Genomic DNA, 27,307 nt, shown 5'->3' with positions numbered 1-27,307 from the left:
AAAAATGATGACGATAGAGGGAAGCACTGTTGCTTCTATCTATCTATCTATCTATCTATCTATCTATCTATCTATCTATCTATCTATCTATCTATCTATCTATCTATCTATCTATCTATCTAAAATAAACTTTACTTAAAAAAAAAAATGTTTTGATTACTTTGGCACAACTATTGCAAAGTCACCCACTGAACTTGAGATGACTTTTTAATTATCTACTTATACTACCCTATACTTATAGTATTTTTATTATTTACAACTTGAAACGTCTCCAACACATTTTGAAATAAAACTATTGTACTTTAAACTCCTCTATTTTTATCTGTGCAATAACTTATGTCACTATCTATTCATTAGATATAAGTGTACATAGTGTGTATCTATCTGTGATATTTTGCCATATTTCATTTTATTCTATTTTCATTTTATTCTATTTTATTTTATCATTACTATTATTATTGTTATTATATTTTTTACTACAGTTGTGCTCATAAGTTTATATACCCTGGCAGAATTTATGGTTTCTTGGGTAGTTTCTGTTGTCATTATGATATAAAAAGAGTAAACACAGTTGTTTGATGAAAATTTTGCTTCACCCAACCACTAAGCATGAGTGAAACTACAGTTTTTCTCTTATCTTTCATATTCTCTGAAAAATGGCCAAAAAATCACAAATTCTGCCAGGGTATGTAAACTTATGAGCACAACTGTATGTAAGTACATTCACCGTGTTGTAAGCTGCTGTAACAAAATAATTTGCCCGAATGGGGGATCAAATAAAGTATATCTTATCTTAACTTATCTATTTTGATGTATTCATTTCCCATTTTATTTGCAAAGTGAGATTTTATTAAAAAAATATGATCGATTATTAGGGTTGGAGCTACCTAGCTGTATGTGAAGTAGTTATAATCAGTCTCTAATGATGTGGCTGAAGCTTTAAAGTGATATTTTTATTATTTATATTATATTCTCCTATTGCTGTTTATCTGTCTTTTAGACTGTTTTTCATTTTACATTCTACTAATTCTACCTGTTGTGTCGGCTTGAAACTCAAGGAGCTGGTGTCACTGAGTGTTTTTAAATCTAAAATGAAAGACCTTGAAGCTAAATCTTTAGAATGTCGTTTTTAGTGTATCTTGTTACAACTGCCTCCTAGGTAATGGCTCTTTCTGCGACAAACATGCTTGTAAAGTGTACCTCGGTTCTCTGTGTGTCTATGTCTGTAACTTGTGTTTTTTTTGCTGCTGACTGTCTTGGCCAGGTCTCCCTTGGAAAAGAGATCTTTGATTTCAATGGGACCAACCTGGTTAAATAAAGGTTAAATAAAGGTTAAATAAAATGAAATAATAAAATAATAACAGTAGCTACTTGAATATGTGCAGTGTCCATGCTGTTTTAGTGTCAGGTGTAATCAGTTATACTCTTAAGGAGGTGTAGCACTGCATTAATGTGTCTTTTTACAGCTTATTTAGATATTTCTACTTATAACTGAAGTTTCACATCTCTCCTTGAAGTAGAGAAACCACATCCACATACAGAGTAGGAAACAGTTCAGGAGCTATATGTCTGGCCCACGGCGGCAAGGCTGTCCATAATTATTTCCTTTAATAACAAGAGAGAGTGTAAATTTGGAAAGATCGTGGAAAGCTTCACCCACCTTGTAACCTCACACAGTTCCCTGAAGGAAAGACCTAAATTTAGCCTGCAGCTGGTTTCTGGCCTCTTCGGGAAGTGTGGGGAAGGATGATCACCAGGTTTAATAAGGACACCGACGCGGTCAGCAGACTGTCAGGTCTGGGCCTGTCAGCTTTCAAAGTATAGCGTTTTCTTGTACAGTATTTTCCTCTGAAGCAGACAGGCACGGTTTAAGGGACCTCGCGTCACCTCGTCTCTTGGTCATGCTGTAATGGTTTTAGGAAGATTTGTGTGTAAACCATGCAGTTATTTCAGGAAAGGAGGACTTGATGAAGGAACCTAGATTTCTCTACACTTTTTGCAAAGAATGGAAGTTGCATATTTTCTTTGGTTTCTCCACAAACCTCGATATAATCTGTTTGATTTGTACGGTAATACCAGACTTCTTATGCAGAGTGAGCTCCTGTTTCTGTTTCAGTTCCTCTAAGGTAAAGCATTTGTCTACTTCCACAGTGAGTGTTGTTATTGTGTAACAGCTGAGTATTGCTCCTTAAGTGCATGACAACAAAATACATGAGGATGCAGACTTCATGCAATCATTTAGTAATTTTATACTGTCTGCATGAACTCATTCAGGAACATTAGCCAAGTCATTTACGGCCATAATAGCTTCTTAGCATATCCATTCCTGGTACAGCCTGATTTTACCTTCATAATTAGTTTTCAATGCATGAAACCAGGGCTGCTTAAAAAATACTAAGGAGGCAATTTGAACTAACCCCCCCAAAAGGTCTTACATTTTCAGGTTCTTTTACATTGTTCCACACTACCAGCTGTTTAAAAGTAGGAGCTTTTTTTTTTTTTTTTAATTATAAATACATTTTTTTAATGGCTAAACAATATAAAAACATAAAGATGATAACCACATTATAACACAGTAAGCTTTGAAAACACATCATGAAAGCTCCTCTTCAGGTCAGTACAGCACTGAATAAGGACATGACCTCAGTGTTCTCAACAAAAGCAATAAGGACGTCATAAAAAAGTACCCTACTATAAAAAACTAATGCATTACACAACAGCAGGGTTTCAGATTTGCCCACACTTTCTTGTCACATCAAACTAAACACTGTGTAGCCTATTGCTTCATGAAAACAGACATTGTTTACGACAGCAGGGTGAGCTGAGGTCAGAGTCTCGCAGTGTGTATACGTCGCTGTCAAGACACTATATATATCCTCACCCCTGCAGGAACCCACACTGCAGAATATACATTACAGGAAGTCCCCATGGGAATAACAGAAAATATGTCAGTGGCGGTGTTGAGTGTGAGCCAGCAGCACTTGTGTTTAGGATACTATGCTGTTCCACGCCACAAATTAAACTGTGATTTATTATTGGGGTTACTTGAACTGTTTCAGTGGAAACTTTCATATGCTGACTTTCATTTATATTGTGAAACACTATTAGCATAGCTTTAATTATTATAACAGTGACAACATTACTGCCAATGATAGATACAGGATTCAAAAGTTCATCCTGAGTGCTTAGATTTCATTAGTTTTAGAGGCAACAAAAAGAAGAGGGGTTGAAATGGACTCAGTTTAAAGTGTGTTAAACAGGTAGCACGTGACACGTGATACATGTGTAGTGTGACATATTTTTTTACTTGTAAGAATTTTGAGCAGTTCATTTTTTTAGTTTCATTTGTATTCATTGCTCCTTTAGTTGTTGCTGTTTCCTGGATTGCACTCTTCTTACCTTGGTAGAGGAAACATACTGGCAAAAAGTGATGACTTTTTATTGACTGAAACTAGAGTGTTTCAAGTTCTCGTCGACTAGAACTATACTATACTAGAAACTATAGAGGCCACAAAAGACTGAAATGTGACTAAAATGTGTGATTATGTGAACACTGCTGGGTTAAATGTTGTTTATATATTGTCTGCTATGATTTGTCTTATTGAGGACTGATTCATGTATTATGTAGTTATTGTGATTAGAGAAAGGAATGATTTATTGATTGACTTATTCTTTTATCAGATGTTTTCAGTCTGATAACTGATCAGATGTTTCAGTTATTTTATACTGTAAAGGATCAAACATTTGTTCTAAATTACTTGTGGTTCAGAATAGAAACACTTTATTAGTCTTGCACTGATAATGTTACGACAGTAAAAGTTTTGCAGTTGTATAAAACAATATATAATGTACTTAAAGTGTTAAAAGTTAAAATATCAAATGCAGAATAAAGTTGTATGTGTCCCCATATAGCTACTTTATGTTATTAAGAGATTAACATTCTTCCAGTAATATTTATTTTTTAGTTTACCAAAAATCTAAGTTATGCCTCCATAAACGTTTAATTAAGCGCATCACTAGATTACAGTAGCTCTTTGTTTCAAGGCAAAGAAACTTTGGCTGTCAGATAATTGCAGTGAAGTAAAAATGACTACATTTCCATCTGAAATTTAAGGGCACATAGAGGTACAAAGTGGCAGCAGAGTGAAAGACTTAAGTAAAATAACACTACAGCCTTTTGGATTTTCACATCTCTGTTCTTAGTATGGGGGAATATTTGGACTTCTGACTGATGGTGAGATAAAAGAAGCAATGGGATGATGACACATTTGGCTTCAAGATATTGTGATCATTTTGTCACCGCACTGACATGTTATGTCCTGAATGATTTATCCATTTAATTAGAAAATAATCAGGAGATTAATTGTTGATAAAAAATAATCCCTATACTGAAAAGAATGAAGGAGATTGTAGTCTGCAGCACTATAATTTGGATGAATTTAAAGTGTACTGGATCATTTCTCACTTTAGTTAGCAGAGGGAGATTTAAAAGGGAAAGGCAGAGCAGGACATAACTCGGGGTGATTTTGTGGTCAGCATCTTTAATCATAAGGTCACAGAGACAACTCTTTTATTTCAATTTCTAAGCTTAACATCTGTCACTGTGTGGACTCCACTGACCACTCCCTGATGTAATACTTTAAATGTAATACCTTGAATTCACCACATGGTGGTGCTAGTGCCAAAGGAAAAGTGAAATTTTCCTCGGTATTTCAGGGTAGATGAGTTTGCATCCACTGACAGCAGGAGCTTTAAGAAACCACAAGAGCATTTGAAAAGTTTATTTCTACCATACACAAACTGTACAACACAGCGCATATCTGTTTATTATGAAATAGTAAAAGTAATAGGAAGTTTCAATTTACAAACTACTTCAACTGAAAAAAAGCATTACATCTGAATGTAAAAGAAAAGAAAATACAATACAATTTCATATCATACTAATATCGTTCCACAAAAAAGCATTTCACATTACAAAACATCAAATACTAACAGGGAAAAATAAATATTATTCACAAAACTTCCTGAGCAAACAATGTGTGGTAGAGGAATAAAATAGAAGAAATAATAAATAAAGGATTGTTAGGGTTAAAGAATGTGATTCAAATTTTCTAAAAGATTAAAATTCTTTAAAACATATCGAGTATTTGGATAAAATAGGGTCCTATTTTTATGTAATTTGGCTCTTTTGCTGTTACATTTTTTCTTTTCTTTGAAATTTCCAAGGCTACATGTGTTTGACTCCTTTTTTTTTGCAGAAATGAAAGGTATTGCTTAAATAAATTGTCATTTTCTCTTGGAATAAACTTGATGTAAAATTGGGATGTCTATTGTATGGTGACTTGACTTAAGTGTTACATTTCCCTCTTTTTGTTCATGTCAAGGGTGGTTTAGTGAACTAAAAATTCAAGATAAATGAAGATACAAAAGTGCAATTTATGCAAACAAACAACAGATTAGCCAACTGCTATTATTTGTCTATGTTTTTGTTTCCTTTTCTGTCTTTTTTCCTTTTTTTTCTTGCATTTAAAGACTGAAACTGAAATGTGAGTTGTGGTGGTATCAGCTCGGTTTTGAAACAGCTACTATTCAAATCTGCTCCAAGCATTACAAGAATATCCAAACTGTACGACTGGTTGAAATGTTAAGGCTTGAAAGCAGTTTAAGAGAAAACAAGGGTAGACGTTTGCTTTTAAAATTTACTCCTTCCTTTTTCACCTCTGAATGCATGTTAAAGTTAAATTAAACACCAGACTTCTCGATCTCAGTCATGATTTTTCCAAACCTGGCTCTGAGATTACAGCTACTGAGACAACGGTATTTAAACAGTCATCAGGAACATTTCCTCCTATGAAAATAATTGTACTGTATATTAAATTAGACACCATCCACATAATACTGTCCTACCACAAAACATATTACTCGTATATTTTTATGGATTCATATACATTTAGGCACATACTTTATGCACACTCCAAAGTGTGTGCACAGAAGGCAGTTTAATATCTATATTTAAAAAAAAAAAAAAAGACATCTTGACAAAGTGGACTTTTGATTTTTGTTGCTCTCCTCTTGTGGCGCTATGCAAAGCAGAATCTGACATTCAGGTCACTATGTGATGTTGCATTTTTGCTCCCTGTCACCTCCGGATTGCAGCTATTGGTTGAGAATAAAAAGGTACAGTACTTTTGCATTGCATTTATTTATTTTTTTATCCATGGATTCACTTTGTCTTACCTTACATTCAGTTTCCAATAAACAAAGCAAAAGCAATGCTTTAAAATATTGACGTTCAATCATTTTGGTAGGTTTTTACTTTGAAGGGAATCAAGCTTATGGTCCAATAATAATAATAATAATAATAATAATAATAATAATAATAATATACGTTTTCAACACTAGATGGCGAAAGTATGCCATGAAATTGGAATGTGCTTCTATGTAATTTACAATGTGCAGAAACAGATTTCGCCAATATTAATCATTTACAATTCTAGAAATAAATAAAAATCAAGGAAATAAATACACTGATGAACAAATATAATCATAATAAATAGCGATAATATAAGAATGACATGAACACATACAGAGTAAAATCAAGCAAACCATACAAAATAATTAAGTGCAAGAGGGGTAAAAATCTCACCAGGATAAACATATCAAGTGAATGCAGAAACAGAGAAAGCATTACAAATCCGGCTGGTCATTTTCTCAGTGCAGTGTGTTTTCCGTGGAAATGCCAAACACATTTCCAAAAGCCTCGTCTTACACATGCAGCCAAGCCAGCACTCTTCAGTGAAATAGAGCTATCTAGTGCCATTATCCCAAGTCAAAGAAACCTCTTGGTAGCTCTACAGCTTAAACATGGATGCCCTTAATAGCCTGTTTGATATTATCCAAGAGGGCCTTGCACTCTGGAGAGTATTCATGCTCCGAGTTGTTGTACATATCAGTTAATGTGTTCACATAGGCTTCAAAATTATGCTCACTGATGGGTCCCTGCAACGAAAACACGTGTGACTATTAGTGACAACAGCAGAGCAGAAATGACAATTTATAGAAAATGAGATATCTTCCAGGACAGGTTAGATATAATGAGTGGTGGTGGTGGAGTCTGTGGTCAGTGCTTACTGTACCATTTGAGGCAGCTGAATGTCTGTTAGACTGTTAATGAGAGCTTGGCTAAGGCGAGCGAGCTCCTTCAGGAGGCCGTCGTTGTGCTGTTCGATCATCTTGTTCTCCTCTTCAATTGTCTTTAGGTTACATTCCATAGACGAGATCTGCTTTCGGGTACAAAGAAAAAAGCACAACACAAACACACTCGTGTAAAATTGAGATCTCAAACTTCTATGTCCTTAAAAAGAAGTGTGTCAGAGTGGATATTTACCTGGGTTTGGAGTTGCATCATGTCTGCTTCTATTTTCATATTGGAATCATTCAGTTCCTGTATTTCATGATCCAAATGTTGAATATCCTCTGGGTTTTCAACACCTGCGATAAAGCGCATCATTTCATTTATCATACTCAAACTGAAAACATTGATTTTAAGACACATATAACTGTAATATTTCTGTATTCATTTATACCACACAGTATGTCAGAGTAGCTTACCACTGCTTGCTTTCAGTTTGATAGTCATCTCTTCTTCTGTGTGCTTTTTCTTGATACTCTGTGCATTCAGTGGGCAACCTGACAAACTAGTACAGCAGGTCATAAATGGCAATTTTTAGGTGGAAGGATATCACAAAAGTTAAGCATCAATGGAGACTGTTAATGAGAGTAAAGCAGCCATTGTAAGAACGCAACATGTCGACCAGCTGTATTGTTTCGAGATAAAATGGAGGACAGGCGACCTCACCTTCTGTGAGTGGCAAACACATTATTGGCATGTCCAAGGCCATTGCAGCCAGGCAAGGGACAATGGGGCAGTTCCTGTTTATTGGCCTTCCAGGCAAAGGGCAGCCCATTGATGGACGACTCCTTCTGTCTTTTGGCAGCAAGTGGACAACTGCCTGCGCTGCGATGGGATGTGTATTTTCCCGATATATGGCCCTGCCCGTCACATCCGATTACTGGACACCTACCAGAGAGAGACACAAAGAGCGGTGCACGTTGTAAACCTGCAAACGCGGCTGATTCACACAGGGAAAAATGAGACTGACTTCCCTTTAATAATATTTCTGAGCTACAGACAAAACAGAGACATTTAAGTGCTCAAAAAATAACAACCACATCATTAAAAAAAAACAAATCTCTCTTTCAATAACTAGACCGGAAGATTTGTTAACCATTAAGTTGATTAATCCAGCCAAATGCTGATTAAAAATAAAGTCGCTAAAACTAGAAATAATCGCATTAACTACAAGTTACTAATCCACTGAAACTTTGGGCGGTATGAGCGCTCTGTTTGGTGCATATTTTTTTTGAGGTTGCTGATATTTGTGCTTGAAAACATAACTCTGAATATCATTAAGAGTTTGGCAGTTGGAATTGAGGCCTGTTTTCTGCAGGTCAGTAATGGAGTGACATGAATTACAGATAATTGTCATGGATCCCCTCATGCGAAAGAACGTAATTTAGGGGGGTGGCTAACCCTTTCCCTTATTGATAAAGGTGAAAGGTCACCTGAGATGATACAAATAGCACACATGCTGCAGAGTGCTGCTGCAAAAAGCCTGTTTCAGCATTTTGTTACTCGACAGCAGCGCAGCACTTAGAGGACAAAACAACAGCAGTCCCATTACTTCCAACCAGCACAGGTAGGTAGCTTGATGCAAGGCACCAGGACAATGGAGCCATGCCATATGGCCCACTATTTACAATAATCTAGGGACATTTGCTTCCCTCCCCCTTTCTCTCCCTTTCTCTCTTAATGTGTATGAGATCTATTCCAGTCTAATTCCTAAGCTTGTGGCCTTGCATTAGTAATTAAAAAGAAAAAATCAGTGTCCAGATGTATAAGTAAACAAGGGCTCATATATCTGACTTTGGATTTAACTGCAAATCAATTACATTATTTTTTTTCCAATAACACTTTTACAGACAATGATTAAGCTGCAAATGAGTGCCATGCCATCAGAGCAGGCAATTCAACATTTTCTTAGTATAGTTTAATCACAAAGAAAGCACTCAGAGAAGAGTAATAAGCCAGATATTCCATTCAGAAAACAGGGAAAATACAAAAACCCTGAAAAAATCCCAGAAAAACAAGCCGCTAATCCTCAGAAAATAATTCACTAATGTTACGGCGAGAGAAGAATTATTTTCTTTGTTTAACTTAATGGCCGCCAGGTATAACGCCACAGGCACAAACACATGACGCATTTTCACAATGTTTTTCTTGTTTTATTTTCCAAACAAAAAACATGACAGCACAGGATGAGGGGGAAAAAATCTCTTACTTAAGCTCTTGCTCATCTTTGTCATCCTTGTTTGGTGTGAGCTTCAAACCTCCCTTTCTGGCACGTGGACATCCTGACAAGCTAGAGACAATTGGAGACAGCACGGGTTAATGTGAGGAAATATATTTAAGAGTGAAAACAAAAGCAGAATTGTTTCAGGCAGTTTTTAGATATGTAGAGTTTTGAGTTCAAGCATGTTTAAGATAATCTAAATCTATTCATCTGAATATATGTTAATTACTCAATCGGTTCAGCACATAGCACTGCTCTATGGTAATGAATTAAAGTTTAAAATGTGAGCTCATTGGGTTTAGAAACAAGACAGAAATACACGGTTGGAGACTTCGATGGTAATATGAAAAGGCAGCCAAGTAAATCAATAAACACAAGAATTGAAAAAGTGCAGCATGTTTGCAGCATAAAGTGAGACTTTCACCATCTGTTTGAATGTCATGCATCTGATAAATGTATTTCATGCTCAGTTGCGATGATTTCTCTCTGCTACCTTCTGTGCGAAGCATAGTTCCCAGTCACATGTCCAGATCCATCACAACCAGGTGTTGGGCACCTGCAGGTTGAGAGACACAGAGACCAGGTGCTTTTTACAGCAAAAGACTGCGAGCAGAGCGCTGGATTCATGCTAATATGCAGAAAGAGAGCACAAATAGCAAAAACAACTTCATGAGGAGTTCATGGAAATGGTGCATAATGTGTGGTAGAAAGGGAAAGGAAAAGGAAAAAGGAAAGCATTGACCAAAGCTGAAGCAAAAACAAGCTGCCTAGTTCAACGTGATAAATCCTTTAGCAACAATAACAGTTTTCAAAACACATACTTTAGTTCCTGAGAGTTGGCTGCCATCAGTGATTTGAGTGTTTTGTCAGCGAGGGGACATCCAGACACACTAGAGAGGATAAAGAGCTAACAGTCATTTTAATGCACTCTTTGATCACAGCTGAATTGAATAATCTTAATACAATGTCTCAATGCATATTTATACTAAATTATATGAAAACACAATTCTACTCCCTTGTCATGAGAAGGCTTATTGTGTCAGCCTGTTTTTTTTTTTTTAAATGGCGTTTAATATTAAACTCTACAGGCTGTGTGACAACTTTGTAACTGTAATAATCATCATAATTTAAGCACTCAGCACTGTTTCCCTCTTGTCTTTAGATCTGCTAGCTGGTGCTAATGAGAGAGTAATTAATTACTTTACCTCCGATGTGATGCATAATTCCCCGTCACGTGGCCACTGCCGTCACAGCCCGGGGTCGGACAGCTGCAGGAGAGCACAAAGTATTTAATGCACAGATTACTCCACTTCTCACAGACTTTGCCAAGCTTGAACTAAATCTTTTTTTTTTTTTTTTTTTTTTTTTTTTTACACTGACAACCTTTTCATGGGTATTAAAGTGAAAAATAAGAGTTAGTACAGCGGGAAGTTTAGTAGAAAAATTATTTTTGCTCGATATCCGGTTTAATAATGTTTCTGAATGTCACTGAGGAGATCTGAGGGAGTGCTGTGCTGCGGAGAACTAGGGGATCCTACTTTTTCTTGTAGTGTGATTCTCAAGAGGAGAGCCAGCAGAGCATGCACTCTAACTACAAGAGTTAAGAGTTGTAAGCTTTTACAGGACATACAGGGAGGAAACTCACTTTCAAATAGATACATTTCTGCTCCACATGAACCTGCAGAAATACCAGTTATAACCATGTGTGAGTTTCAGTGCGTTTTCACTCACTTTTATCAAACTGTCCCATTGAAACAAAGGTATGCTTCTGTGCTTAACTCCTTTCGTTAATGCTGACCATCTGCCAACTAGAAGGGAGGCTCACATTATACACAGCTGACTGGATAAAGATGCCTCTAGTTGTTTCATTCTTCATACCTCAAAAGCTCTTTCTTTGCATCTCGTAACAGCAGCTTGGCTTTGGGACTCAGCATGCTGCCGTCTCCTTGATAGTGTTGGTCCTCCAAAGAGACGTGATCGTAATCCTCCTGCAGAGAAAGAAACAAGTGAAAACATGGTTTTAAATGTCTACCAGGCCTGACCACAATCCGCAATGACCTAAAAGTGAATAATTAATGAAAAGCTCTGAATAATACTCTTAAAACACAAACCCTGAGGGTTAGAGTGCAAAGCAGAGAGATTATGCTTAAGGATACTTATACTGTAGTAAACCATACATCCATTTAAAGTCACTCTTAATCCACATAGTATTTATGATGTATAGCCATGACGTATGGATTTCCTCCTTTTTTTTTTTTCTCAGACAAGATTGTGCAGTCACCAGATGTTGTCTATGTTTTAAAAGCAGGTCATATGTGAAGTGATAACTCACGAGAACTACGAATGAATACCAGCTGAGAAGAAAACCTTTAAAAACGCAGATTAAGAGTCATTCAGGCCCTCGGTCAGATGCATGGAGAGCAGACTGGCACCAGTTCTTTGTATAGAAAAAGAAAAATGTCACCATAAATGTTTTGCAAGTGCCTTTTGAGATGAAGAATTATTGGAAATTTGGTGGTTTTAGAACCGGGGGATTATATGTTTTACAGTTATAAAACTATTAATGCTTATTGTAGTTCTTTAAGATAGAGAAATGTGAATTCTACACTTCTTACAATTTCTGAATAAATCTCCCCCATGTGTCTACTACTTTTGGAGGAGTTTTCTCAATGTTCACTTCATATTTATTGACTGGTTTGGATACTTTTTACAGATTTAGAATACATTTTTGGATCAGCAAAGTAATTATCAACAAGAAAACTGAATATTTCTTAAAATTCTTGTAAGAAAGGAGAGAACTTTGGAACAAAATTAAACTGCAATGCATTATTTCAGGTTAGTTTAGGTGTTAAAAATATGATAGTATATTTCCTAGAAAGGCCCATTTTAATTTGATAAATATTGTTGATATACAAAGAGAGATTTTTATTGTGCTAAAGGAAACTCAGAGAAAATTGAACTGTTATGCTACATTTTAGACTGAAATAGGAAAAAATACAAATTATGTTTCAAAGAAATTTAGAGAGGGGGTGTTTGGGTCCTCATGTCTACAGGAATATCTTATCTCTGGCTCTGTCCCCCTTTTGTCCATTAAAGAGTTGCTTGATTTCTACATGTAATTTACACTTTGTGCAACTAAACTTTCTTTGTGTAGCCACATGTTTACACACCAGATACTGCACACCCTCTCACCCTCACACAGTCATCCCTTTGTTTACAGTCACTAATGCACTCATTACATTTTGAGATTACAGTGGAAATTGTTGTGTTTTTCCCCCCTTACCTCTGGATCCTGTAGAATGTGTGCTTTGCTGAAGTTGACAGGGACAGGGCTCTCCCAGCTGTCTCTCTCACACAGCGGCTGGTAGAAGGCGGGGCTGATGAGCACGCTCCCGCCTTTGGCCATAGAGGACTCAGACGGGGACAGCGGGTCGTCCAAAGGGGTTTTTGTGTGTGTTTTTACATGTTCTTTACACTTCTTCATACTCAAGTCCAGGGTGCCATTTTCATCCACCTCTATGAGCATGTCCTAAAGACAAAGAAGCTAAATCCTTTAATTTGTTATCAATAAAAACCTGTCACAACATGCTGTAAACGTGTACATTGGATAATGAATGCCTTACATATCACTGCTGTGTGAGCTGACATGTGGAAACAAATGAATGGGGGAAAATAGAACCTTTTGCTAATTACACTAAAAGGAATGTAAATAAAACAGTATGATGTCTCATCAATATGACAGCAGCGATATGGTAAACTTGAACCCAACAGCATTTCTCTGTAAACATGAAAACGGAGAGCAAACAAACAATGCATTTAAATAATACATACAGCGGTTATCTCACACCAGACAAAGTACCAAACTAAGCCAGCGTTAATTCTGCTGAACACAAAAAAAATAATCACTGGTGTGTAGTTTTTCAGTGACAGCTGTGTCATCTGTTTTCTAGGACACACAACCAAGATGGCAGCTGGGGGTTGGGGAGGGGTTGCTGGTTTTAGGTCATCATTATTATAGCAAAAATTAAAAAGCTTAATGTGGCATAAGTTTTCCCGCTGACAGATGTGTTTGTCGTTTCTGCGCTGAAACGCAATAGCATGATGACTTATGGCTGTTTTATGGTATTAAAAGTTTTACCTCATTAAATGCTGAAATCCCTTTTCCATAAACGAAACCAATTATTCAACGCATATGTTTCATTAAACCCTATACATCATTATTTTTTTGTAACAAAGGGGAGCTTTTCAAATTAATTAAAGGGGATAATTTACATGGACGTTGGATGTGGCTGTCCACTTTAATTATCCAGCCATTTGATGATGTGTGCAAAAAGTCCAGGCTGAACCAGTGTAAAACATAAAGACTTTTTATGATTTATTTTCATTTGTTTGTCTATAAGTGCAATAAAAAAACAACATCTCAGAACCAAGTTGTGCATTTTCTGCTATAATCGAATATTAATGATGTCATTGCCTGAATAACAAAAATGAGCTTGAATTCACGCTTTAAAGGCAAGCTATTTGGTCGTCTTAAGTGTGTGATATTTCAACGTGTCATATACATATGCAGATAAGTTAAAGCATCCGACGACATATAACACTCTAAATATGGCCCCCCTTTTTTCAGACCTGAAAGCTGTTCTTTATTTTGTGCTTCTCTCCAAGACAACTAAGCTGTAAACGAGAACAGATGATTAACTTACTAACACTGTTTTATTCATTCAGTGGGCTGGTACCTGGTACAAGGCCACGTTCTCAGCTCAACAAGCTGGGAGACAAGGATCTGTGCTGTGTAGGTGTGGAAACCTTGAATCATCTACAGTACAGTATGCACGTATGTAACCCACAGAATGTGATCAGTATTAATCATAAAGAGACTTTGGAGAAAGATGAACACAATGCTATGGTGAAGATAATGACAGCAGACGAGTTTGGATTTAGCGTGAATTAAACTTTTCAGATGTTAACTCCTTTAACTGATTGGTTTAATCCATTAAAATGCTCTTAAAGACTATCGTGTGTAGACACACAGCCTATGCTGGATCATATAACTAAGCAAAATATCCTCTGCCATCTGCAGCGGGCAAGATGCAGTTTCAGACAACAGTTCAGGGTTTTTACATGCCAGCTGATGTCGAACAAAATACACTACCACATGTTTAATAAAAAAAATATTCAAGTAGTTGTAATTGGGAAAGAAGGCTGATGGTCTTTCTTCTTTTGATGTGATTACACAAATTTTCATTTGTGTACATTAAAGCTTTATAGAGTGGAACCCTCCTTGTTTTTCTGCCACCAGAGCGCCCAGTTCCCTTTGCCAAATTCTGTCATTTGATGTCTTCCCTTTTTATACACAAATCAGAGTTCCTTTAAAATGACCACATTAAATACCTTTCCAAGTGGTCTAATTTGATTACCTTTGTGGAGGTTGCCAAGGGCCGGCCGGCTACAGCCTCCATGTTCTTCCGGTAGCGAGTGGAGAGGTTAAGGATGGCGGCGGTCGCTGCTGCCGCTTGGAGACCGTCTTCTTTTTTGAATTGACTCGGGGGGCTGTGCTGACCAGAGGTGGGCAAACGGCCACCTGGAGCTCCAAGGAAGCCAGGATACTGCTGAGGTGCTAAAGACAAATAATTAGCGAATAATTTAGTTTCTGAGACACCAGGTGTTCTACTCCAACTTAATGGTACAAAAACATTGAAAACAGATGCATCCTTGTAGCTGAACAAAGGCCACAGTGAATGAGGGTGTGTACAATATGTTAACTTGGACAATTCATTCTTTTAAATTCAAATAAAGCGTATGATACTTACAGTCAGGGAAATGTGGCATTTCTTGGTCCTGGTTGGTCCCCATTAGAGGCTGTTTGCCGAAGACCTGTGCATCAAAGCTGGCGTAATCAAAGCGGATTCTGCTGTACTTGTCCATGTCTTTTGTGAGGCTCGTTTGCAAGGCTGCTACAGGGTGAGAGAGCCTGTAGTTCAACTGGTTCATCTCAAACTTCTTTATCAGGCCCATGGCTCTACAAAGAGACAAATTAAAAAAAGAATTGATTTTATTGGGAAAAACTGGTGCCCTGCAATAAAAATGCAATAACAAGAGCACAACAGGCTCAAATTAAGCACTTAAGCATAGACATTGTTTTAAAGCATTCAGGGATGCCAGTGCTTTTGTACACATAGAGTCTGGGATCTGATGTGTGTTGTAGATCCACAGCCAGGTTGCCAGACTAATTAATATAGTAGGAGTGGGCATGCTGCCCATGATATATCCACAGGGAACAAAGAGTTCTGCTCTTTTATCATCCCTAATAGAGAGGAACTCACAGGACCAGCAACCGTTGCTTATGTCTGCTTGGAAAGCTGGAAATAGACCGTTCTGTTGGGATCATGGAATAAAAATATCCTACTCTCTTTAACAATAATAGTGTTTATCACTTTTTTGCATAACCCCAGTTTTGCTTTTACAACTTCAGTCCATCACAGAGCCGAATGCCATTTTTGTATGCTTGCTGTAATTATTTTTCATCAAATGTGACCACAGTAAAAATCCTCAGTGCTATCTGGCAGTGTACCTGGGTGAGCGGTCAGGTGTCTGTCTGCATTTCAGGCTCTCCTCCTGAGGTTTGGAGACTTTCACTGCAGCAGCAATGGGACAGCCTGAGAGACTGGATTGAGGGGAAAATCAAACCCGTTAGTCTTATACTCCAATTCATCTATGAATATGATGCTGAATTCTGATGGATTTCTCCAGTGGATTTACCTCCGGTGGGTGCTACGGTTGCTGTTGACATGGCCTCTTCCTGTGCACCCAGGGGTGGGACACTTGAGGACATTCTCATGCATGGCAAGGACTGAAGAGAAGAGGACAGAGAGAAGCGATAAGCATTAAAGATGTCCAACATAATTCAACATGTAAGACATAATCAAGCTTAAAGACATATAGGAAGCATTCTGGGAATAACACAAATACATTTGCATGTGTTAAATGGTGATTTATGTTGGTGGTTGGTGCATTAGTGCCTATAGAGCAAAGATCCTACAGAGACAGAAACGGAAGAAAAAAGCAAAAGGCTTTCTCATTGTGAGGGATTCTGTAATGTGGCTGAAATGTAAATAGCTTAGTGCAAAGAGGAGCGTAACAAGACAGCTGATTATATTCTTCAAAACAAACGCGTCGTTAAAGGTCCGCTCTGTATCCTTAGAAACTTCTTCTCTGTGCATATTCTCCAATTAGTTTGTTGGAGTTGTCTATTTATTTTTGAATGCCGCGTTAGCTAGCCCTTTGATTTGCAAATACTGCTTCCAGACTAAGAGCACGCGCTTTTTTGAAAAAGTTAATTACTTTTTCTGTTCCTTTTGTAACATTACTGTTTAATGTCGAATGTTTGTTGAGTTATATTGAAATGACTTAACAATCGCCAATGTGAGGAGGGGGAAAAAAAAGAATTCAACATTCACACATTACAACGCATTATGAGAAAGAGAGAGAGAGAGAGAAAATCCTTCAAATTTATTTGAAAAGTTTCTCACACATCTTTGAATTGAACTCAATGTATAAGCAGGTCTTTTTTGTCTTTGGGTCTGTGCACAGAGGATTTCAATTACTGCGATTGTAAATCCTAAAACTGACAGTTTTCACAAGTACATATCATCCGTATACACACAAAACTGCCTGTGCAACTTACTCTCTGGAGGAACTCGGACTTTATGGGGACACCCAGACAAACTTCTGTGATGTGGGTACAAGCCAGTCACATGACCAGTGCCATCGCAGCCAGGAGTTGGACATTTTATATCCTTTTTATCGGTACGTGGAGAGTCTGTGGACACAGCAAACAAGATTTCACAATACATGAAAGTTATACAACCCCTATACTGCTGCCTAAAGCCTCTCTGTCATTACACATGAAGTGTAGAATGAGTGAAAAAAAATCTTATAATGCACTTCCCTTATACATATTGCACATAGGCCAACTGATTGAAATATCATGCAAAGCTAGAGACTTTTTTTTACACAGAATGCATCTATTAATCTGTCATTTTAGTTAAGGCTGTAGTTCAACACAGAGCATTCACTTCTTAATGCCCATCCATCCAAAGATTACATCTAGGATTACACATTTAGCTGCAGTCATTTGAAGAATCAGAGGGAAACATGAGAGGTACTTTGTGAGGATTTAAGACTTATGGTCATGGTTAAATATCCAGTTGATTCCTATCAAAATCCAATATTCTGAGTAGTAGCAATTCCATCAGAAAATTTTGTTCTTCTTTATTTTAGTCTGTTTATTTATTACTTCACTTGTTGCCAAAATGTTTTTAGTGCTTAAGAGGATTTCCTCCCTCTGATTTCCTCCCCCCCTTTACATGCGTATGCTTCTTTTATTCCTTTTTATGTTTTTTGGAGCGCCAAATCCCAAGTGGTCTATCTGCTTTACGCTGGAGGAAGGTGCATTTGTGAAATAATAGTAATAAATAAAACTTTAAGTCTTCAGACCGTGTTTGTCTCTGGTTCACCTTCATTTTGAATCACAGATTCAACGTTACCTTTCCCTCCATGATAGGTGAGTCTGCCGTCCATGTCCATCATCCTGTGGTGCCTTCTCTCATTGGTCATCTGCTCCAGGAGGAAGCGGTCCATCTCCCTATAGGCATGGTGCAGGACCTGTCTTTGCTCCGTCTGCAGAGCTATGGCCTGCTCCAGCAGGCTGAGGTTCACCCTCCCTCGGCTCATCTCCAGGCCTCTCTCGTGGAGGCCCAGAGCCCAGCCGTCCAGCCGAGGAGGCCTCTCTGCCTCCGCCTCCCCCTCACTGTCCTCCTCTGTTGGAAGAGGCCTGTATCTTAGAGCCTCGGCCTGAAAAATGTTAGCTCTAGCCATCAGACTGCCTAGCTCTGGATGAGGCTCTTCTTTCATGAGGCCGTTCCGGTCTTCAGAGGCTCTGGAGGGACTGCAGCTGGAGCCGTTCACTTTGGCAGACAGGGACAGAGGCTCCCATTCAGCCTCTCTCATGTCATCGTACGGACTCTGTGGCGATGATGTTCGGCTCATCCTGTCTTGACTTTGGTCTTCTTCTACATTATCATGAAGGAGCTCCTCATCATCTTCATCCATCAAATGCTCAGATGCGTCCAGCTCACATTGTGGTGAGCCATTAGATGTGACCTCTGACCATCCCAGAGAATCGCTGGACTTTGCTGCAGCATCATAGCAGCCATTTTTGGGGACAACTCCATTGACTGCACTTGAGCGTCCATCTAAAACAACAAGAAAACACGTATTATTCTCACAGTCTTGTTTGTGACCACACAGTCACATCCAGAATAGGAATTGAATGTTCTCTCTAATCTTTTCCAAATCCTTTAAAGGTTTTAGTTCTTCTGTTACTTTTTGACAAATAAAATCTTGAGACAAACATGTTTTTTCATAACCTCCTAGAGGATTAGTAAGAACACATGTTGCAATACAATCATAATGTTCCAAGATTTCAAAGCAATTGAAGTATATTTGAGATAACACTTGTGACTCTTCTTTGTGCTAGTTGAACATGAAACCTGGAGATGAGAAACACAATTGTTGTCTTCTTTGTCTGTGTCTCCAATTGGAGCAGCAACCCAAAATAGATTTAGGACAAGATTATAGAGGGATTTACTGTACGCTGGACACTGAACATCAGGGCTTTAATTAGTTATGTGTATTTTTAAGTGCATGCTAAGCAGCAACATGTTGTCATCAGCAGTAAATATATATATATTTAAAAATATGATAGTTGTTTTGGGGATGAGACCAAGGGAAGTGGAGAGGATTCCTTTAGACACAGATGGAGGAAATCAAAAACATGAGGATGAAGAGGAGAAATCTCTGTGAGCTGTCACTGTACTATGAGACTGAACTAGTTTGGGTGAAGCAAACCATATACTTCAGGAAAGAGCCTCATTAATGTAGTAAAGACAAAAGTGATTAAAGCTGGGTTACGAGATATCAGCAGTTTTCTAAGAGAGCATGAACAAAAAATTGCTTTTGAATAGTAATAGCTTTAAAAAAGGCAAAATAGTAATAATAATAATATTAATAATAATAATGAAAATCTGAAATACCATGATATATCAAGTTAATTGCATTTCATAGGCAAGTTTTCAATCAGTGAACATAACAAAGTGATCAGTTTAAATATATAATATCAGTAGTTAATGTTTTATTATTCTCTCTTTAGCAAAGATTTTGTGTTTTTAAAAGTACGTACATTTTTAACACTTCCTGGATAGAATCATAGCCTCATCATTTTGTGTAAAAATATAAACAACATGTTTAAAATAATTTGATATGCTGCAGTGTTGTTGGATAATTTCAGTGAGTGTTTTAACAAATAAGAGAATAAGAAAAGTTTTACATGTGGTGTGATTTCTAGTAATAAACTCTGAACTGTTCTGTTTTAAATAGTTTTGCAGGTGTAACGAAACACCACTAATGATAAATGTAGCAGCATTATTGCAGATTAAAATGTACAAGCATTGCATCTTCAATTTATACACTTATTTCATTAAAATCTCTTTCCACCAGCGTATTTATTAATCTGCTGAGAGCCCTCAATAATTCAATTTGCACTGACCCATTGCCTTCTATCTTTTTAGTATAAATCCAGAAATCCTGGTCACATGTTCAGAAAGCCAGAAGATAGTGCAAAGCCCTCCACGCACAGAGTCTGATCATTGGACAAAGAGGGTTAATGTTATCCCTTAAAAAGCATCTGAAACAACTCTTTATTAACACCACTGATTATATATTAAGTCATGGTCAGTGATTAACAATGGAAAGCTATCATCTGGATTGATTCAACAAAATCTCTCTTCATCCGCCAAAACCGTTCAAACTTATGCTCGATTAAGGCTCTTTGCGTTTTGACTTTCTGTAGTCCCAGATCCTCTTAAGTGGCCAGACACCAGAACTAAAAGTGGGATTCGATATGCCGAAGAGATAGATAGAGATGGATTGTGAGAATCAGATCAAACGCAGATAGAGGCATTATCAGACAGCGACTACTTATTAATGACAGCAGCACAAAAACTTAATCCTCTCTAAAAGAGCTTTAACATCAATTATCTCGCACTTACAAAAAGACAAACTGCTTTTATTTGTATATTATTTTCTATATTATTAAATGCAATAGAATACTATGTTTCAAAGACTTTTTTAAGTGTAGTACAAAGTGTTAGAGACATTTTCCTGCTGTGAAAGATTTTTTAAAAAAGGTGTCTAAAGACAAACCTTGTTCAATGAAAAAATTAAAGCTGCGTATTTACATTTATGAGGGAAGCAACAAGGGTTTTGTTTTTCATCCAGATGGACTCCCCGGCCTGACACAGCCGCATACAGTCAGACAGGCACACAGACGTATACACACACACACACACACACACGTACAAACCCAGAGACACAGAAGTGCTGTAAAAAAAAAGGAAAGAGATGGAGGAAAAAAACTTGGATCCCTCCGGTGGTTTGTGTGTTGGAACAGGTGAACAGTTTGTACTCCAGAATAGCCATTACCAGCACTCTGCAGCAGGGCTGCAGTTGGCTGGAGTTGAACGCAGTGTGGCTCAACCAAACGAGAGGCTTATTTTTCTCCCTTTTTGTTAAAATGCAGATATGACCAGCTTCCCACTGCAAAAATTCTTATTGCTTCCAGTCCACTTTTCCAATTTTTGTTTTTCCACAGAAAATAGCCCCCCCCAAAACTGACAATAACAGGAAAATATGCTCTGAAATTGTTTATCAATATCCGTGATGATTTAACACTATTCCGACTTTTTTTATATTCTGGCAGGATTTTGTTTTGTTTTAAAGCTGGTTTGCTGAATATCAGGTTCAAATAAGGAAAATATACAGCAGTCAATCAATGTTGGCTGATAAAAAGGAAAAGTATTTGAAATACACATCAACAAAAGGAAAAATTGATGATGCTCAGTGAATTACTTTGATAATTGTAATGTAATATGAGCCCAGGAAACAAATAAATTCCATTTCCAGTGAATCCACACAATTCAGTGAGCTACTCTCCTGGTCCATTTAACTACACACATGTGTACTATAATGAGCCGTAGACATTATGCCTAATTATGTATTAGACTGTGTTAGAGGGCCTAACAAAAGCTTTTGAAAGGGACAATTACGTTTGTTGCTTAGTTACATCGTTAAAAATATACCAAATCAGTGCAGATTATAGTGGGCGAGAATGCACATGTACACCACGAGCATTGTTGCCAAAATGCACAAAATTCAATTCATTAGGAAAAAAAGAAAAACATTTTCGCTCGTGAAAAGGCCAGTGGCATAAGTGAAAATAAACAATTTCTAACTGTTGTCGATGAAATGTTCTTGTGCTTTTGTAAAGTCTTTGTAAATATAAAACAGTCAAAACATCAGAGCATCAGCCAAGCAGTGTTGACGCCTTGTTTGTTTTCCACTGAAGGCGACTTCAATAAAAATTCAGTTTAAAGGGATGTAAGAAGTTTAATTTAAATCAAAGTGAACTGGTGCTCCCCCTCCTTTTCAGTTTCTCATTCTATGGATTCAATGGGTTTGGACCGGCTATTGAAAAAGGACAGATGAGGGGGTCTGAAATCTGGCCTCATCAAAAGACGGTACAGCCACGCCAGAAATATCATGGCAGATCAGCTGTCAAAACTTCAATTTGTGGACGTGAGACACAACTAATGTGGACCCAGCAGTGTAGTCTTTCACTTCCACTGCACAATGACTGCGGCTGCTGGCTGATGGCAGAGGGAGGGAAATATGAATGCAACAGATGGGATTTTAAAATTCAGCGTCAATTGTTCATCAAAACAGACAAAACAACAGGACATCTGTTTACCTGCTGGAGTGTCAATGTTCCTCAGCTCTTCTTTGTCCTGTGGCGGTGCCAGGTCCTCGCTCTCCTCTTCACATGCCTCGCTGGGGCTGTAGTGGCGGGGCTTCATCAGCAGGGACTTTCTCTTGTTGACGGGGGCACCCTGCACCCCTTCCTGAGCACTCCTCTTCCTCGCCATGGACCCATATGGGCTGCAGGGAAGAGGGGAAGGTACAAAAAGCACAGCAGGGTCAAAAAAGGCCTCAGTTGGCTCAATTTAAACCTCTAACTGCTTCAACTAGAGACTTTTTTTATTTACTTAAACCCCCCCTTAATGTTACACATCTCTGATCTGGGAAGAAAATTTTCTTTTTTTTTCTGGCATGAAGATGAAAAAGATGAGAAAATTCAAAGAGTTCACCTGTGAGTGTCAGTGATGCAGTCGGCCAGCCCTGTGAAATAAAGGCCAAAAAAGAACAGATAACAGTCATGTTTACATTTCCACTACAGTGGCACAGCATCTGTCCACGTATTCCTCATCAAAGGTTCAAAGCCACTCACTACTTTTGGGCTATTGCTAATGAAATTTTATGTTCTTTAAACATTTGCTTTAAGGACAGCGTTTTAGGGATGACAACACCTAGGCTAACACTGTTTTATGCAGCCTGTTACTGTATGGTTTATTCTCTCTTCCAATGCCATCGGGTGTAATCAGAATAAGGATGGAGAAGTGGGCTCTTCATTGATCTGAAAAGCTTTTCATTCAGTCTGACACAAACAGTCGCTCATCCTTTGACAGCATTGACAACATGATCTAAAAGGCTAAATCAATTTTCCCAGAGGCCCCTGCGTAAATCTCATTCACAAGTTCTACCCCTACTCGCACGAAGCACCACCAATAATAATAACACTTTTCATGAATTTCCCCACATGTAGTAATAGCTGCGGCGCGGATAGCGAAGGCCTCGGAGGCCCTGAACACTCGCATAATGACATATCCAGTCTAGAGGTTTTCAATCACACAATATAGACACACTCCTTAACTAATTTGAGCCACTGTTTCAATTTAATGAAGTTATTCCCCTCTGAATAATGAAATGGTGTTGCAGTGCTCTTCAAACCGGTAAGATAATACGTAAAATTGACAGTTATAAAGTTGGATTGTTGAACTGATACCCCTAACTCATGATGGTAAGTGGAATGTGTGTGCGCTTGGTGTGTGTTTAGTTAAAAAGCTGTACTCACCTGCGCTACCGTTACAAGCTTGCAGGGTTTGCTCCTCGCCTTCAGACTCCATCTGTATATAGAAAATATATGGATTAGTCCCTAAAAATTTGCCTTTAATGTTTTTGATTCTTCTTTGCGTTCATTTTTTTTTTATTCTAAGTAGAAAAGGTTGGGCAACTTTTTGGATTATGAGCATTTTTGGTTGGTCACTCTGAACCAGCGAGCCTTAAAATGAATTTTTGAACTACAAAATCACAAAGCTCCTAAAAAAAAATCACCAATATACAAACACATAAAGTATAATGTTTGATGAAAAAAAATAAAGTTTGAAAACTGAGTAAAAATGTAATGACACCAAAAATGACATGAAAGTATGGACAAAACCTCACTATGTGTTTAGACAAAAATAGTTGCTAAAATCCATCCACTCTGGCGGGCTGTTGCTTGTGTGTCCCAAATAAAACCTATTAAACATAATTATTCCAGGCTGATGGTGGCGTATAGTGGTCACAGGCCAGTGAAATCTGTGAGTCATAGGATATGCTGTTACTTTTCCCTGGTAATGGGAAACATGACTCCTCTCTCTCGTTTGCTGTTGTGATTGAAGGCACTGACCTGTCATACATTTATAATAGGGGAGCAGGTGTGGCAGTGATGGACCTTAATTTCCTTTAATAAACCTTTTATGTGCCACACTCTTAATGCCACGCCGGGCCCTCAGAGGTCCTGATCATAATAGGTTCATTACTTTTGATTACTACAGCCTATTGAGACAAACAACTCCCAAACACTATAGATTACATTCTGTAAAAACGAATGTACCTCATTAGTTTGCTACACTTTTCCACACAGACATGTTTCTACATTTTGTATAAATGTGTTGTTCTGAAGGCAGAATGTTGCTCAAACACTGTGCATCCTCTGATCGTTACATGCACGCTAATCAAAGTTCAAATGATGTTATCTGTGTACTAAAATATCAGCAGTGAGTCACACACGTTTATTACCTGGGTGTTTTTTTCTTAAGTTGACATTTTAGAAGCGCCTTTTTCATGTAAAACAAATAACTTAATCATTTTATTGATATTCTTTTTGTATTTTTTCACACATTTATTTGAATGAATAAAGGATTATGAGTGTGTGATGACAGCAGTTTGCTTTATTTTGATCAAAAAATAAAGCTTAATTCTACAGGAAGCTATAATAACAATCATTTGTCAAAATCTACACATTTAAACACGATTAGTCTTCATTTTGTATCTGATTTCAGCTCAATCATTTTTATCTTAGCTGTGTATCCAGTTTAGCACATTACATAAGTTTGAGTCTGAAAAGCCATTTAAAACCCTCATTTTGTAAGCACTGCATTAAAGTGTGTCGTGTGCATTTCTGACACAATAATCGCAAACCTGGTTTTGACGAAACAGAGGCTACTGTAAAACTGATCCACGTAACAAGAAATGACAAGTAACAAGACAATGAGGAAGGCCTCGGCGGATGCTCTGGCGTATGAACAGGTAGTCCTGGCATGGCAACAACACGGACAAACATGTGACGCTGAGTATTTACCCAAAGCAGAACAAATAGATACATTCAGGGTCAAACAGGAGCTTTTATTTGACATTCCCTATACAATGTGACTGAGAAAGGTATATAATTTACCTTTGATTTTTAATCTATGGCCACTCTACTGCGCAAAGAATCATTTTTGAATATAGAGTGCTATGTGATGATAATTAATGTTGGACAATAGTCACAGACATGTGAAAGTTGAGTAATTACTTTAATCCAGCCCTCTATTCTCAGTCCATGTTAGCCGTATGCTGTATACACGTTTGTAACACATTATTTTGTAGTTGAATACCTTTTTTTATGAATTAGTCAACAATTTTAAGTCCACCAGGGTCACCCATAAGTGGAGGCAGGTGTATAAATAAAAAAGGGATTACAAAGTGTGTCTTGATAGGTGCAATTATAACTGTTGATGAAAAATGTAGCATCAATGTCCTTATATATATCTGCATGCAACTACACTACATTACATCATGTATAAAGAAATACTATTTATATACCGCCTTAAGTGCTTCATAGGAGAGAGAGGAGTGGGTTGCCACTGTGATTAAAAAGGGACTTTTGTCAAAAACAGTCTTACTCCAGTTGAAGAACTGCTTTAATAAGTAACCCATAAACAGTCCATCATAGAACAATTCATGTAGATTACATAAATGGAATTTGACTTAAACATTTAAACATTTTATTACATTAAAACAATGTCATGTGGTATGTCAACATGGTGTTAAGAGAATGCGTGTTTCCATCTACATTTTGTTTCCTCTGCCACCCCAGTCTGTTGTCTGGCATTACATCCCAAGCAGTTGCCAACTACTCATGTAAAGTGCTGTCTGGAAATAGTTGGGATTGTTGGAGGATCAGTTTTCCAAAAATAAACACAAAGATTAACTTCCACTGAGTAAGATTTTTAAAGTTGATTTATTGTGTTTTACTATCTCCTATCCATTTACGTCTCTAAAGCTTCTGTAAGGAGGTTTATGAGGTTAAAAAATACACACTATGTCTCGGAACAAGCTACAAAAGCAAACACCAGCATAAGGATTGACTATTTCTAATTTTATATTATTGAGTTATTGTTTATGTCTCAAAGCAAAGGAGGGGAGGTTTTATCAACCAAGTCATACATTTATTTGTTAACATAAAGCACAGTGAGAAAAATTCTAATAATAAAAAAACTTTGGTATGTACTGGAAAACATCAGCGAGATATCTGATAGCAGATATAACAGGTACCACTTTGTCCACAGAGGGCGCCAAAATCAATGTAACCATAAGTTCCACACAGGAGCTTAAAAATTTTGAAATACGCACTCACCTTACACTTAGTGGGTAAGAGTAACTACTCAAAGTGAACCGTACAAGATACTGGTGTTGTCCTTTATATCTACAAACTGTAGTAGATCTCACTAAACTGTCTATAAAATAAGTTTTATAGGGCAAATCCAAGTGAGAAGTCCCTGCATCTAAAGGCAACATTTACTTTAGAAAAGGCTGACTCAGCTCTGCCTTTTTAAGAGTATATTATCTGCCAGCCACCCACAGCTCTACATAAGTAAAAAACAATCTCAGCTTGTGTTCAATGTGGTCAAAGGAGCAGCCACACTCCACCACTTAGTGTGCTACTTATCCAAAACACTGTTACACAATCAGTCATCACCAGAGACTTTTTGTCCCTAATGAAAGTTTAACTCTGTGTGTAGAACCAACGCTGCAGCTGTGTCACTTATTTACCTCTGATTGTAGTTTTCTGAGCTCTCTGTAGGATAAGATACCAGATCCACACTGTCCAGTCTGGTTGATGCCTTCGCACTTGTTTTCTCTCAGGAGGTGATCGTGTAATTCATTATCTAGAACATGAAAAACAACAACATATATTGCAGTCAATAACTTACTCTTTTCTAGCATGTTTGAATGTATGTATATGTCGCTAAAGCGTCTTTAGAAGGTTACATTTTCATAACCAAGACTCATGCAGTCAGAAAAAGGTGGTAAGAGCGTATTTATACTCTCACATGGACTAAGTAACACAATGCAAATTGATTGCTTGACAGAGATCAAATTGCTTGCTTCTAATTAATACAAAACATCCAAGAGGGAAAACAAGGATGAACACAATGAGTACATTAAGCCTCTTCACTTCACAGATCTTATTATGGAATTATTTATTTCTGTTAGCTTTGAAAAAAAAAAGAAAACAACATCTTCTTAATTATAGCTCAGAGAGCGCTTCCCTGAAAAACAAAACTAGGGGGAAA

At 37.5% G+C, this 27,307-nt stretch overlaps 1 protein-coding gene across 1 annotated transcript in view; it reads right to left on the bottom strand.

The window, feature by feature from the left end:
- Positions 1 to 5,001: 5,001 nt before the first annotated feature.
- Positions 5,002 to 27,307, bottom strand: part of st18 (ST18 C2H2C-type zinc finger transcription factor) — a 41,801-nt gene continuing 19,495 nt past the window's right edge. Inside the window, exons 3-23 of the mRNA XM_034702177.1 lie at positions 26,784 to 26,899; positions 23,500 to 23,551; positions 22,676 to 22,706; positions 22,279 to 22,466; positions 17,960 to 18,667; positions 17,098 to 17,232; positions 16,173 to 16,263; positions 15,985 to 16,077; positions 15,224 to 15,432; positions 14,831 to 15,030; positions 12,697 to 12,942; positions 11,292 to 11,401; positions 10,619 to 10,681; positions 10,235 to 10,303; positions 9,907 to 9,969; positions 9,402 to 9,482; positions 7,859 to 8,080; positions 7,612 to 7,697; positions 7,388 to 7,491; positions 7,137 to 7,283; positions 5,002 to 6,999 (exon numbers count right to left, since the gene is read on the bottom strand). Of these exons, the coding sequence (XP_034558068.1) occupies positions 6,859 to 6,999; positions 7,137 to 7,283; positions 7,388 to 7,491; positions 7,612 to 7,697; positions 7,859 to 8,080; positions 9,402 to 9,482; positions 9,907 to 9,969; positions 10,235 to 10,303; positions 10,619 to 10,681; positions 11,292 to 11,401; positions 12,697 to 12,942; positions 14,831 to 15,030; positions 15,224 to 15,432; positions 15,985 to 16,077; positions 16,173 to 16,263; positions 17,098 to 17,232; positions 17,960 to 18,667; positions 22,279 to 22,466; positions 22,676 to 22,706; positions 23,500 to 23,551; positions 26,784 to 26,899 (3,155 nt within the window). The 3' untranslated portion in view covers positions 5,002 to 6,858. The remainder of the gene's footprint in view (positions 7,000 to 7,136; positions 7,284 to 7,387; positions 7,492 to 7,611; positions 7,698 to 7,858; positions 8,081 to 9,401; positions 9,483 to 9,906; positions 9,970 to 10,234; positions 10,304 to 10,618; positions 10,682 to 11,291; positions 11,402 to 12,696; positions 12,943 to 14,830; positions 15,031 to 15,223; positions 15,433 to 15,984; positions 16,078 to 16,172; positions 16,264 to 17,097; positions 17,233 to 17,959; positions 18,668 to 22,278; positions 22,467 to 22,675; positions 22,707 to 23,499; positions 23,552 to 26,783; positions 26,900 to 27,307) is intronic.

The sequence above is a fragment of the Notolabrus celidotus genome, chromosome 15 (assembly GCF_009762535.1).
Source record: "Notolabrus celidotus isolate fNotCel1 chromosome 15, fNotCel1.pri, whole genome shotgun sequence".
NCBI lineage: Eukaryota > Metazoa > Chordata > Actinopteri > Labriformes > Labridae > Notolabrus > Notolabrus celidotus.
The sequence above is the reverse complement of the archived record's forward strand: the minus strand, read 5'-3'. Positions and strand labels throughout refer to the sequence as shown.